Raw genomic sequence first — 13203 nt, 5'->3', positions numbered from 1 at the left:
TTCTAAACTTATTGAAGCCTACACATGGTTACCCTACAAAAACGCAAAACATCCTATCTTTACACATTTATTATTCCTTACATTCTCAAAATCATTCCCTATATAAACCCAACTACATTTACTTCACTTCCCATAACAATCCTCCAATCACAAGCCATCTTAATAACTTCATCTATAACTTAAGAGTTATTATATCCTTAATTAAGATGGCTTCATCAAAGGCAACTTTTGTCCTATGCCTTAACCTAGTGTTCTTCACTTTGGTTAGTTCAAGCTATGTCCCAAGTGTCCCAACTACAACCCCATGCCCACCACCACCATCTACCCCATCACACCATGACGGCCACCATGGTGGATACCCAACACCATCTGGGGGAAAGTGCCCTAATGATGCCCTAAAAATAGCAGCATGTGCTGATGTACTAAATGGTTTAGTCCATGCCGTGGTTGGACCGTCACGGTCCGAGTGTTGTAGCCTACTTGATGGGCTTGTAGGACTTGATGCCGCATTATGCCTTTGCACAAGGCTTGAGGTTGATGTATTAGGACTTGTCCACCTTGACCTGCCTATCTCCGTGACATTGTTGGTTAACTTTTGTGACATAGCTGGTGTTCCCTCTAATTATCAATGCCCAAACTATTAATTAGTTCATAATGATTTTCAATTTCATGATTTATTTTATTTTTATTGTCATGTAATATTTCATTTGGTTTTTTGTTGTCTTGGTTGGTGATCAACACCTGGATCACCTTGATTATTGTTTTTTAATTTGTGTAATCATCTTGGAAATCAAGTGATTGATTAAGGTTATTTAATTGAATAATAATAAAAGTTATTTATTAAGTTTGGAGAACTAATTAAAAGGTTTCAGCATTATAAACTTGTGTAATGTATTTGTTAGGTGCAAACCCTTGTCCCACATCGTTAGATAAAGATAAAAGCTCATCTTTATAAGTGTCTACAAAATATAATAGTACGAGGTCTTTTGGGAAGAGCCCAAGATTAAATTCGTGAGGGCTTGGCCCAAAGCGGACAATATCGTACTATTATGGGTTGTAGACACAGATGATAAGGATCCACCTGATCAACAGAGCTAGTACACAAATGGTCTTTGTCCCCCAAGACCTAACGCCTTTCATCCATTTAGCCCTGAACCGGACTTGCTCAAGGACTCACCCCAAGCTAGGAGTTCCATGCCTTACAGTGTACAACTTCAAGTCTTAGAAATTAGTGGGGACCCACTAATTTCCTAATCAAAGTCATTAACGTAGCAATATACCAAGACCATTCCTCGGCCAAAGCAGACATACGAAATCAGCATGGCATCCGTTAATACTAGCGTCTCTCGTTTCCTTGGTTTATTTTTGCTCCATCTTCTAATCTCACTCTTACATACCCAAACCGAACACGACTCGGACGAGCCATATTCTAACAATCTCCACCTTGACTCCGACAGTCGGATCTACGAACAACTTCCAGTCAACTAAGCCCTTCACTCACTACTACAAAAATCATCATAGACATCAGACATTTTCATCAATAGACATCGGATTTACTACTGATGCATAGTTGACACATGTATATTCTCTATGATTATGCATCAGTCTTAAGTCTGATGTCTATTCAAAAATAGACATCAATTTTAATTTTCTCTGATGCCTATTCATGAGTTTTACTAAAAACCAATGTTTATTGCATAAATAGGCACCAGTTTTTAGTAAAGTCTGATGTATATTGTTCTATTTTTTTTTAAAAAAAAATGGTTTTTTAGCGAATAAACTACATTCCTTTCATCTTTGAGAACAACATAACCGACTAGATTGCAAAATATTGTATACATACAATTATTGTATATATATAACCAAACCCATCATCCACACAATCTAATGAAGTACATTACATTCAGAAAATAGTCCGCTCCTAAATCAGGCTCCTCGTCAATTTCGTCTTGTGAATATGACGCTTATTCTTTTCCCATTTCAAATTATTAAAGATTTCGGAGACATCTACAAAATGATGGTTGTCCATGTACCTAAAGATGCAAGTAAATGTCAGCATACTCAAAAAAATGATGTTATGGATAATTATACACAAGTACATGAAAATCAAAACCACAAATGCCTACAGGCTGTATCTCAATGACAAAGAGCACATAAAAGTAGGCAGACAAACCTCAAACGAGACCGATAGAACTTCTGACTGCCCTTCTTCACCTTCCTTTTCAATCAACAAAAGAGCAAAGCTGTAGAGATAATAAATAAATATCAAGAAGCAAGATCAACAAAAGAGCAAAGCTGTAGAGTAACCTGTTGCGATGGGTGCTCTGGCAGGGCTACACACTTTAGTGTGTAGTCAGTTGTGGAGATTGGAGATGGAGACTGGGGTTGTGTTGAGTTGTTTGAACTGTTTGTGTACTTGTTTCATTGTGGCATTGTTTCTGTGTAATTAGTACTGACCCCGTTTAAATGTTTTAGAAACTGTGGTGATTCATTCGGGGGTGGTGAGCAGTTATTGAGCAGGTATGATATGACGCGTATGGGATAGCTGGGATGAGTCATCACGTGGCAGTTAGAAGTCTTCCGCTGTGTCAGACGGTGTTTTATAGCTTTGATAGTTTTAGTAGTTGACCGTCTGAGAATCTTGTATATTAGTTTCACAGTTTTGGTTTTGATCATGTAATCACTTTAAGTTATATTGTTATTTAAATTATGTTTCTTCATTGTCTTATGATTATCATTGCCTCGGGAAAACCGAGATGGTAACATCTTTATACCTGAGTGGTCCTGGTAAGGCACTTGGAGTATGGGGGTGTTACAAGTAGTGGTCGTGGTGGTTATAGGGGAAGCCAATTGTGGGTACGGGAAACTAGACTCGACAAATTTGACGTGTCGAGAAACATATACTTTGTGGGTGGTTGGGTCTAGACAATAAAAGGCAGATTGTGTAGGTGAGTGATAGCGGGGTTTGTCGCACTCCCAAATCAAACAAATAACTCAACTAATGTAGTAGGGTAGTCGAGGTCGAACCACAAGGAGATCAAGGATTGAATACTAATTTTGTCTCAAATTATAAGTTAGCTACGTGAATCATGAGGTTGATTAATATTAAACTAAATGCTAAACTAAAAATAAATTAAACTACGACTACTAAACTAAGTAAACAAGTAATGAGAAGTGATTTAAACAATAAAGGAAAGCCTAGGATCCGATCTCACCTCCGACATGTTCATTTACTATCATGATCCCATTATTTAGTTATTGAGGTAATGCGTAAGGAGGAGACGACTCTAATTCGCCAAGCACCCCCTCTCGGGTTCGCACTTGGACACTAGCTATCCCAACCAACCCCCCTCTCGGGTTCGAAGGTCGGTATCCTTAGTCTAACACCCGACTACCCCAAAAACATGCATATTCCCAAGGTAGCCTAACATTAACTAAGGTCATTAAGCCCACATCAAATTCCGAGTCATCCCACTCCTTCTCTCGAAGATCGATTTCAAACCCAAGACTAGAGGCGCCCTCCTTTGGCTCTCCCTCTCGGTCTCAATCAAAGTTGACAATTAGGCTTAAACAAGATAACTAAATCCCCAACCTAATTGGTTCTCACCAATGGACAAGGGTTAAGAATTAACATTACCCACAAATAAACCATCAAAAATAGTCAATCCTCTAGTCAACCCTTACTATTTCCCCAACAACTAATTAAAAATAGGATTTAATAAAGTAACTTACACATGTTGGGGTTAAATCGAATCCTAGTGAAAATATTACTCACTAATCATTACTAATCTAACACTAAACACATTTATAATTACTCTAATCATGAAATTAAACAAAATAAAGTAATAAAGATTGAAACTTTAACTAATCTAATGACTAAACATGAATAAATTAACATTAAACATGTTAAGAGTGATAAAGACTAAAACTTTAACTAATTAAAGAGACTAAACTAAGTAAAACATAATAATAATTAAATAACAATAAGAGAAAGGGAGAGAAGAAATTTATACCAATTTGTAATTAAATGAAAATGAAATCTTCATACAAAACTTGTAAATTGAAGGAACAAGCAAGTTACCAATATAAACTAAGAACAAGGAAAGATGGAATTTTTCTATGTTATATGAGAACTACTCCTACATTCCTACTGTTTTCTATTGTTTGTCTAATGAGGCTGCGTCTGCCAAAAAGAAGGGTTCCCCTTTCTCATACAAAAGATGGGTTTAAATAGTGGACTACAAAAGACCAACGAAAAGACTATAATGCCCTCAACTTAAAATGACAAAGAAAGGAAAATGAATGGGCAGTTCCGTCATTAGCTGATCAAAACTCAAACAACAAGCCCCAAATTTCCGCGGAGAGCACGGGCTTCAACACAAAGAAAACCGGGTTTCAACGGAGGAGATCCCGGCGAGGCAAGGCGGCTGATGATGCGTTGTTCTGGGTCGAATCCGCCTGCTTGAGGTTGAATGGAGTACGAATTGGAGGCGCAGCTTGTTGCGAATCAACTCGGGTTTCGACTCCGAGTTCGAATTGGTGAACGAGTTGATGGTGGTGTGAAAATGATTCCAGTGCCGCCATATTGTTGCTGGTTGTTGTCGGCATAATAGGTGGAGGGGACGACGGAGTCGGGTTCAATCTTAGTGGGTCTGAACTCGTGCTCCAATGCTGACGAGTTCACCATTGGTGATTCAGATGATGGTGCGTGGTGCTCGGCAAGGGCTCACCACCACGGGCTGATTGTGGCGGAGTAGTAAGACGGTCTGTGATGGGTATGGTACCATGATGATGATGATGATAGAATGGTGGTAATGGTGGTATATTAATGGTGATACATGTATGAATTGGTGATTGATTGGGATTGCTTGTGGTGGATTCTGGGCTCGTATTCGGTTCGTTATGCGAAAATGGTCGGAGCAGGGGAGTTGTGTTGTTCACGGAGGAGCAGGTGGGTCATGGTGAGATTTTAGGAGCTCCGATGTCGGGTTTTCGATGAAACATGGAAATGGCGGAGGTAATTGGTAATTATGGTGATCAGAAGTGCAAATTGAAGGACTCTGCAGGGGGATGGGTCAAACGCTCTTGGTGAATTTGATAATGGCCTTTTGACTTTTCTCTTTACTAGGTTTGGTGCCCGGTTTCGCCCGGGCTACCTCGATTTACCGTTAAATTTTATTTTCAATGAAATAAACTATGTTGGAGTTGTCTAACTCACACTATTTGTAATATATTTTTCTACGGTATATCTTATAATTATAATGAAAGGTAAGATTTATTTTCAAATTATGAGACACGTTCACTTCCCGCTATTAATATTATTACTTTCACGACATTCTTTCTTAGTATCATTACGTTCACTACTCCCATGGTTACTATTGTTTCTTTTACTAATTCCTCTAATTTTTCTGTTAAATTCATTATTCCCGTTAATTTTATCCGGCCTATATTTAAATAAATAAAATATTTCCTTGAGTCGATTGATTATTTAATTGTTCATACTTTTTCTCATTGTTACCACTGTTACTTTCACTACATCCGTAGTTACTTTCACTACTCCCACTGTCATTATTATAACTGTCACTACTCCTACATTAATACCGTTAATTTTATTAATCTCGTTGCTGCTACTATTAATTTTACTACATTTAATTTAATGTATAATTCTATGATGATACTAATTAATTGCATAAGTGGACATGTTAATTTTAAGGAAAATCGCTATATTCTTGTATTTTTTTAAATTTAATTACTTTAATTTAATGTAATTTCCATAAATATTCTACATCAATAATCTTTATATTATACTTTTAACCAAAACTATATAATATTTACATTGAGGTCCCTTTATCAGGTCCATCACACGGTGCTATCGATTTAAAACTATATAGTATAATTAATTTGTATAGATTTCTTTAATTACATTGAAGTCCCTTGGTTTCTGGAATTAATATATAGTATTGATTGATGACTCATTCTCATTCCACCAATTTAATTCCATCTTATTTAATCGTTCTCCCTTGACTCGGTACCTATATGACAAAAATATGAGAACGAAACCAAAATCCCGAAAATTAACATAAATTGACTTTAATTAATATAAAGTAACTAATATTCTATTTTATTCTAAAATGACTAAATAAAACTTAATCGAGTTATTAAATTGATCAAATAAGAGATAAAGTATCAGTGAGTAACCGACAAACACACAAGGTTTGGAGCGGGGTTCAAGCTTGGGAGCGGTGTAAGGATGAAGCCACGGATAGCATGGACAACCGAAGCTACGGAGTTTGTCATAGTTCAGGTGATTGCCGAACAGTTTGAAGTAGGGTGTAGCATTTTGTAAAGTGGAGGTGGGAAGTCGATTAATGAGGTAAGTAGCGGTAGAAAAGGCATGGGTCCAAAAAGTGTCGGGTAGTCGAGCATGACTAAGTAAGGCTAGGCCGGTTTCGACTATGTGACGATGACGACGCTCAGCAAACCCCTTTAATTCGGGGGTGTGGGGAGGAGTGGTAAGATGACTAATGCCGTGATCACTGAGTGTGTGTGCCATCTTAATGTATTCGCCTACATTGTCAGAAAAAACTTGTTTTATGGGCCGATTAAAAAAAATTTCGACAAGTTTTTGAAAACGAATGAAAACCGTAGTAGCATCGGACTTCAATTTTAGAGGATATAACCAAATATAATGCGTAAAATGATCAACGAAAATTATATAATATTTGAACTTATCATAAGAGACGATTGGTGAAGACCATACATCGGTAAAAATTAAATCTAGCGGAGCTTGCGAAAATAACGTGGAAGTGGAAAACTCTAGCTTATGACTCTTGTGTATAGAACAAGAGTTACAAAAATCAATAGGACTAGGAATTTTTATTGAAAATTTAGAAAGTAGATAACTAAGTATTTTAGCCGATGGATGTCCAGGACGATGATGCCACCCATAGTCTTTGGAGAGACGGCTAGTATAGGCGGTAGGTTGAGGAGGATGCCATTCATAGACTCCACCATCATTAGACGTTCCGCGCAAAAGAGTCCGATGAGTTTGAAGATCCTTTATAGAAAACGAAGTTTGTGAGAATTCAAAATAAGCGTTGTTATCAAGACAAAATTGGGATACGGATAAAATATTACGCGAAATTAGAGGAACGAATAAAACTTTGTTAAACACAAGTGGCGAATTGGATGGTAAGTTGACAGTGAACGAAACTTGTTGAGCAATAGGGAGTGCTGAGCCATCACCGATGACAAGTTCATCACTTCCATCATATGCATGGTGAGTGAAGAGCGAGGTTTTCAAGGTCATTAGTTATGTGGTGGGTGGCTCCACTGTCGACAAGCCACGGGCGAGGGACAGGGGAGGACGGTGTTTGGGTTGCGGCAGTATTGGCCTGGGGTTGGGTACGGTTCTGTCGGGCAGGAGGAAAAGCATTGGAGGGTGGGAAAACGACATTGGGATATAGTCACGTTTGAACTTATAGCAACTCGAGATAACATGGCCGATTGCATGACAATATTGACATTTACCTTTGAAAAGGGCAGGGGTATAGGGTTCGGACAAGGATGATGGTGGTGGCGAGGCAGATGTGGATGGACGATAGGTGTGGGGTGTGTAAGGGCGGGTGGTGCTGTGCAGGGTGAGCGGAAGCAGGGAACGGACCAGGTTGGGTTCGTTGTTTATGTGTGAGGTCAAAGTTGATAAGTTTCTCATGAAGTGCATCAAAAGAAATTGGGTCGTCGTCACGGGCATTAATAGCATCGATGATAGGTTTGTAATTAGTTGCGTAGTCGAGACCACGAATCACTTCAGCAATGATATCATCGTTGTCCATTGGTTTTCCTAAGATGGCTAGTTTGTCGGTGCAGGATTTGATGGAGTGCATAAAGTCGGTGACAGTTTGGGTAGACTCTTTGGTTATGGATTTGAGACGGTCTTTAACTTGTAAGATGTGTTCACGAGTGGATTTGGCATATAGGTATTGATTAGGACGGACCACACGTCATGCGAAGTTGGGACACACATAACGAGGGCATGAGTTTCTGGACTTAGCTAGGGTGACAAGTAGGGCGCCTTTGATCAGTTGATCCTGACGTACCCAGGTGTATACGCAGGATTAGAGGTGGTTGCAGTTTGGGCGGTTTCTGTGGAAGTGGTTAGGGTGTCGGGTGGGCAAGGGTGAGAGCCGTCAAGGTATTTGAGTAAATCATACCCAACGAGAAAGGAGGCGACTTGGTCTTGCCATTGCATAAATGTCAATGGAGTAAGTTTATCAACCAGGGAGAGGTTGACAAGATAGAGTGGGACACTCGGTTCATTGGTGTTGACAATGGTGTTGCTCGACATGGCGAAGGGTTGAAGAAGGCGGGTTTACTGAATTAAGATCGGAAGGCGATTGATACCATGTAAGGTTTAGAAAAGATTGAATGTATTGATAATTGTTACAAGGGTTACAACCTAGCTTATATACTATTACAAAGATTGAAGAACAAGAAAGTTATGAACATATTTACCTAAAGACAAAGGTCTAAAATACGGAAAAAATGAGAATTAGGATATTGAAAATATTAACAAAAATATACACAACGAATTAGGAATTATTCTTAACATTTCCAAAGTGCGTGGTTGGACCTAGCCGCTTCCAGGATTGCGATGGTTTGGTATTTATTTGGGGGTAAAATAGCAACGCAAATGTGACCGGTTGATGGTGCTACACCATTAGGCCATGTTGGTGCTGACTGCGACTGACTTGCCGTAGGTCGAGTGATAAACTCCTTCACGCTAATTTGTTTAAGCCATTTAATTTGAAGCAGCTTTCGGTATCACTTAAACCCCATATAACCCCTTCAACCCATTAATCCAGCTAACTTGTATTAGCCATTAGCTCAAAAGTCATGACTGATACTACTTCCGATTCCTAGGAATTGCCCCACTTTTTAAGATTTTTAAGAGTACTTTAATTAAATGGGACAATTCTAAAGAGTCTGGGGAGGTATGTTTTATCTCTAAATAGGTTAGATTGGTTACCAAAGCTAACCAACTCAACTATCACTCGTTTAATACTGGGTTAATTTATGTCGGGTTCGTGTCGACAAATCTCAACCATAACCCAACCCAAAACATTTTTGGTTTGTTCTTAGTTCGTGTCGACTTAATTACCTAAATAGATTACCCTAACCTGCAAATTTCGTGTCGGGTTCTTATCATATTTTCGCGCCGTATCAATAATTCCCACTTCTATTCATGATGTTTTTTTTTTTTTTTTTTTTGTCTAAACCATCCGGTAATCCAAACCACATAGGGCCGACTAATCCGAATTTCGGGGCGTGTCCAAGGATTACGGTATCAATATTTTCATGATGTTTTTATCTGATGCCTATAATAGAAAGCAAATGCACTCAAATCCTTACAGTTCAGAGGGACTTGTGAATTATCACTCCATACAAGAACATGCCATACAATAACATATCCTACATTATATATTTCCAAGATTTTACAACTTGTACAAGCTGTACTAATTGAACTTCACACAATTATTCTCTCGGTCATGAAGATAAATGACAATTATATTAATAAAAGTAAAAATAATGAACAAAATAATTAAGCAAATGCCAACTTGCTCTTAAATTGATTGAACCCTACACATGGTTTACCCTACAAAAACGCAAATACATCCTATCTTTACACATTTATTATTCCTAAGATTCTCTAAATCTTTCCCTATATAAACCCTAATTCATTTACTTCACTTCCCACAACAATCCTCCAATCACAAACCATCTTAGTAACCTAATTTATAATTAATATAATTATTATATCTTTAATTAAGATGGCTTCAAATGCTATTTTTGTCCTATGTCTTAACCTAGTGTTCTTCACTTTGGTTAGCTCAAGCTATGTCCCAAGTGTCCCAACCACAACCCCATGCCCACCACCACCATCAACACCATCTCACCACGGCGACCACCACCACGGTCATCACCATGGTGGATACCCAACACCGGCCGGGGGAAAGTGCCCTAATGATGCCCTAAAAATAGCAGCATGTGCTGATGTACTAAATGGTTTGGTCCATGCCGTGGTTGGACCGTCACGGTCCGAGTGTTGTAGCCTACTTGATGGGCTTGTAGGACTTGATGCAGCATTGTGCCTTTGCACAAGGCTTGAGGTTGATGTACTTGGACTTGTCCACCTTGACCTGCCTATCTCTGTGACATTGTTGGTTAACTTTTGTGAAATAGCTGGTGTTCCCTCTGATTACCAGTGCCCCAAGTATTAATTTGTTAATTATGAGTTATTTTATTTGTATTCTCATGTAAAATTTGATCGCCTTTTATTATTGTTTATTACTCGTATTAATTTGTGTAAGCCTCTTTGGAATTCAAGTGATTGATTGATAAGGTTATTTAATTTAATAATAATAAAGTTCAATTTATGAATTTTGGAACACTTATTATATGTTTTTAATATTTCTTCATTTCATTTTTATTGTCCTATTTTTTTTTTGGAAAAGATTAATCCTAAGAAATATGGGTAAAAATACAACTGTACCCCTCTAATCAAAATAATGCTGACAATGTCATTTTGATTGAAAGAGTGATAGTAGAAAGTTAGAGCCTTGAGCAAGTCCAATGGTTTGGCTTAGGGACTTGCTTGCAATTTTTTAAAATTTTAAGCAAGTAGCTAAACCATTGGACAAGTACATATAGGGTAGCTTAAACCAAGCAACTAGCTTCATTAAGCTAGTAGCTTAAATGACCCTACTACAAAATACAACCAATAGAAATTAATTTGCTTAATTAACATATGAGTCAAGCTAGTTAAAATTTTGGCTAAACCATTGAAATGAATTAGTAGCTCAAAAATAAACTAGCTTAAAATGTGATGTGGCAATGGTAAGCTAGTTGAAACTAGCTTACCATTGGACTTGCTCTAGAGGTGATATTAGCTCACTCATTTATTATATAGAGTAATACTAAACTAGTGTAGTTCTCGTGCTATAGCGCGATATTTTTAAGATGAAATTTATAAAGATGAACTTTTAATAAAATTATTTGCATAAATTAAAGCTACTTTTAATTTAATGTTATAATATACTAAATATAATAATAGTAAGTAGATAGAAAAGAAAGTTTACTATTAATAATAACACTATAATGTTAAATCGATAAGGGGAACTAACTTATGAAATTAAGTTAGATGTAAAATCTAGTTAAAAAACCTATTAGCCTTATTAAGAAAACTGGTAAAAATAATATACTACGCGTCTTAAAAGACAATTTACAAATTATTAAAACTAACATTTTCACTTTCTATTTCCTATAAGAAAATACATAAAAATTGTTATACATTATTTAAAAAATACTCCATACTCCATATACTCCATATTACTAAAATAAAGATTTCATAAATCGAGAGTGCAATTGATATGTTGTAAAATTGCATAATATATTAGGGGGTAATTGATTGTGATTGCATATTTTCGGGATAATATTGTAAAGATTGCATAATTTGAGAGGTTGTTTCGATGTATAGGATTGCATTTATTTGAAAAGTCAAAGCATACATTTGTTTCCATGTATAGGTTTTCAATTGATTCAAATCATACGTAAGACTTGACGCAAAAGCAAATTTGATTTATTAAAAGTCGACGGCCCAACTTAGATTGACCCATCAAAGAGTAGTGTAAGTTATGCGGGAAAACTACTTGAGAATTTTATTCTCTTAGTAGTAGGGGAGATTTAGAATGATTAACACGTGTAAACTAAGGAGACACATTAAAAAATGAATTCGTACATAAATGAATTCGAAAGATTCGTACATGAATGAATTAGAAAGATTTACAAGATTTTTTCCCTATTTAATGGTAAAAAATGAATTCGTACATGAATTTCTCATGATATATTCTTAAATTTTTTTTATTTAATTAGCTTATTATTGTGATTTTAAAGTACCTGTTAGAAAAATCGTTTAATTTAAATATAAAGAAAATAAAATGTTAACAAGTAATTAAAATGGTGGGAGTTATATGATGTTTCTCGGACAAGATCGAGCTGGCGACCGTCATAAAAAATCTTGATTCAAGAAATATCAGCCGTAGAGATATACTTCGTACTTGTCACGATTTTGGATTCTGAATATATAAGTATAAAAGTTCGTGTAAGCGATCAGTCTGACAAATTCTGAAACCAAAGCTAACATTTTATATCACGGAGTGCTATGCTTTACTCATGTAGCCAAAGTCACGGATTGTAGAACTGTTAACATACAAGGGTGATAAACAACATTCTAGATGTTATATACGCTTTAATAAAACATTACTAGAAAGACAACCTTTTTTAATGGTGACGGTTACAAGCTTATAACCTCTCACAACCTTCTTCCACTTTCCCTCCCACTTGCCCTTTTGTCCACCGTCACAAGCTTGTGACGGATTTTGTCTGTCACAAATAAGAATTTGTGCTAGAAATATAAGTCATTTTGAGAAAACAATGCATTAAATAAATAACAGCGTTCGAGTTCACAACACAATTAGGAGGAGCGAGGGTCGAGGTTCAAATTGGCAATGTACGCCAAATCATACTCCCTCAGTCCGGTCATTTGTTTACCATTACTATTTTTAGGTGTCTCAATCATTTATTTATCTTTTTATATTAGGTATGTTTATAATGGTTTTTTTTTTGTTCAGAGGAGCAATTAAATTAAAAGATCAATGTTAACAAAGGTGAGTTACACGTCATGGAGGGGGATCGGGGGAAAGCTCGATACCAGACATCGAATCTAAAATACAATTAGTCGAGTTTAAATTATAAAGTTTCTCCATAAAATGAGCTTCACCACAATTATAATTTCCTTAATTAGGGCCATCATTCTTGGTAGATAATTTGGCAAGTGCATCGGCAACGACATTAGTGCACCTAGGCCCACCCTTGTATCGAAATCCGAGCATCCTTGTATCGAGCCCGTCTCAAACTCCACCACCCTGCTGCTCTCACTCTCACACCTCATCAAATTGACCACCATGCTGCTCTTAGTGTAGAATAAACGAAATATGATTAGGTCTCTAATTGTCTGTTGAAACGGAGGCGTTCCGTTACCCAATAGTTTATCGATTAGGGTGATAAGAATAAATATAGCGAATAATAAATAAAGATGACACACAGATATACATGGTTCACAAGTCAAATAACTAGCTACGTCCA

The 13203-nt window shown here is 36.9% G+C and overlaps 2 protein-coding genes across 2 annotated transcripts; both read left to right on the top strand.

The window, feature by feature from the left end:
• The first annotated feature begins 206 nt into the window (after positions 1-206).
• Positions 207-644, top strand: LOC141588785 (14 kDa proline-rich protein DC2.15-like). Its single transcript, XM_074410211.1, has one exon. It carries the CDS (start codon positions 207-209, stop codon positions 642-644), a length of 438 nt encoding a protein of 145 aa, XP_074266312.1.
• A 9186-nt stretch (positions 645-9830) lies between these two features.
• Positions 9831-10280, top strand: LOC141588784 (putative lipid-binding protein AIR1). The gene has a single exon (XM_074410210.1). It carries the CDS (start codon positions 9831-9833, stop codon positions 10278-10280), a length of 450 nt encoding a protein of 149 aa, XP_074266311.1.
• Positions 10281-13203: the final 2923 nt, after the last annotated feature.

Source organism: Silene latifolia, chromosome 6, assembly GCF_048544455.1.
Source record: "Silene latifolia isolate original U9 population chromosome 6, ASM4854445v1, whole genome shotgun sequence".
In the NCBI taxonomy this organism is placed as follows: Eukaryota; Viridiplantae; Streptophyta; class Magnoliopsida; order Caryophyllales; family Caryophyllaceae; genus Silene; species Silene latifolia.
This window is presented reverse-complemented; position numbering and strand designations above follow the sequence as displayed.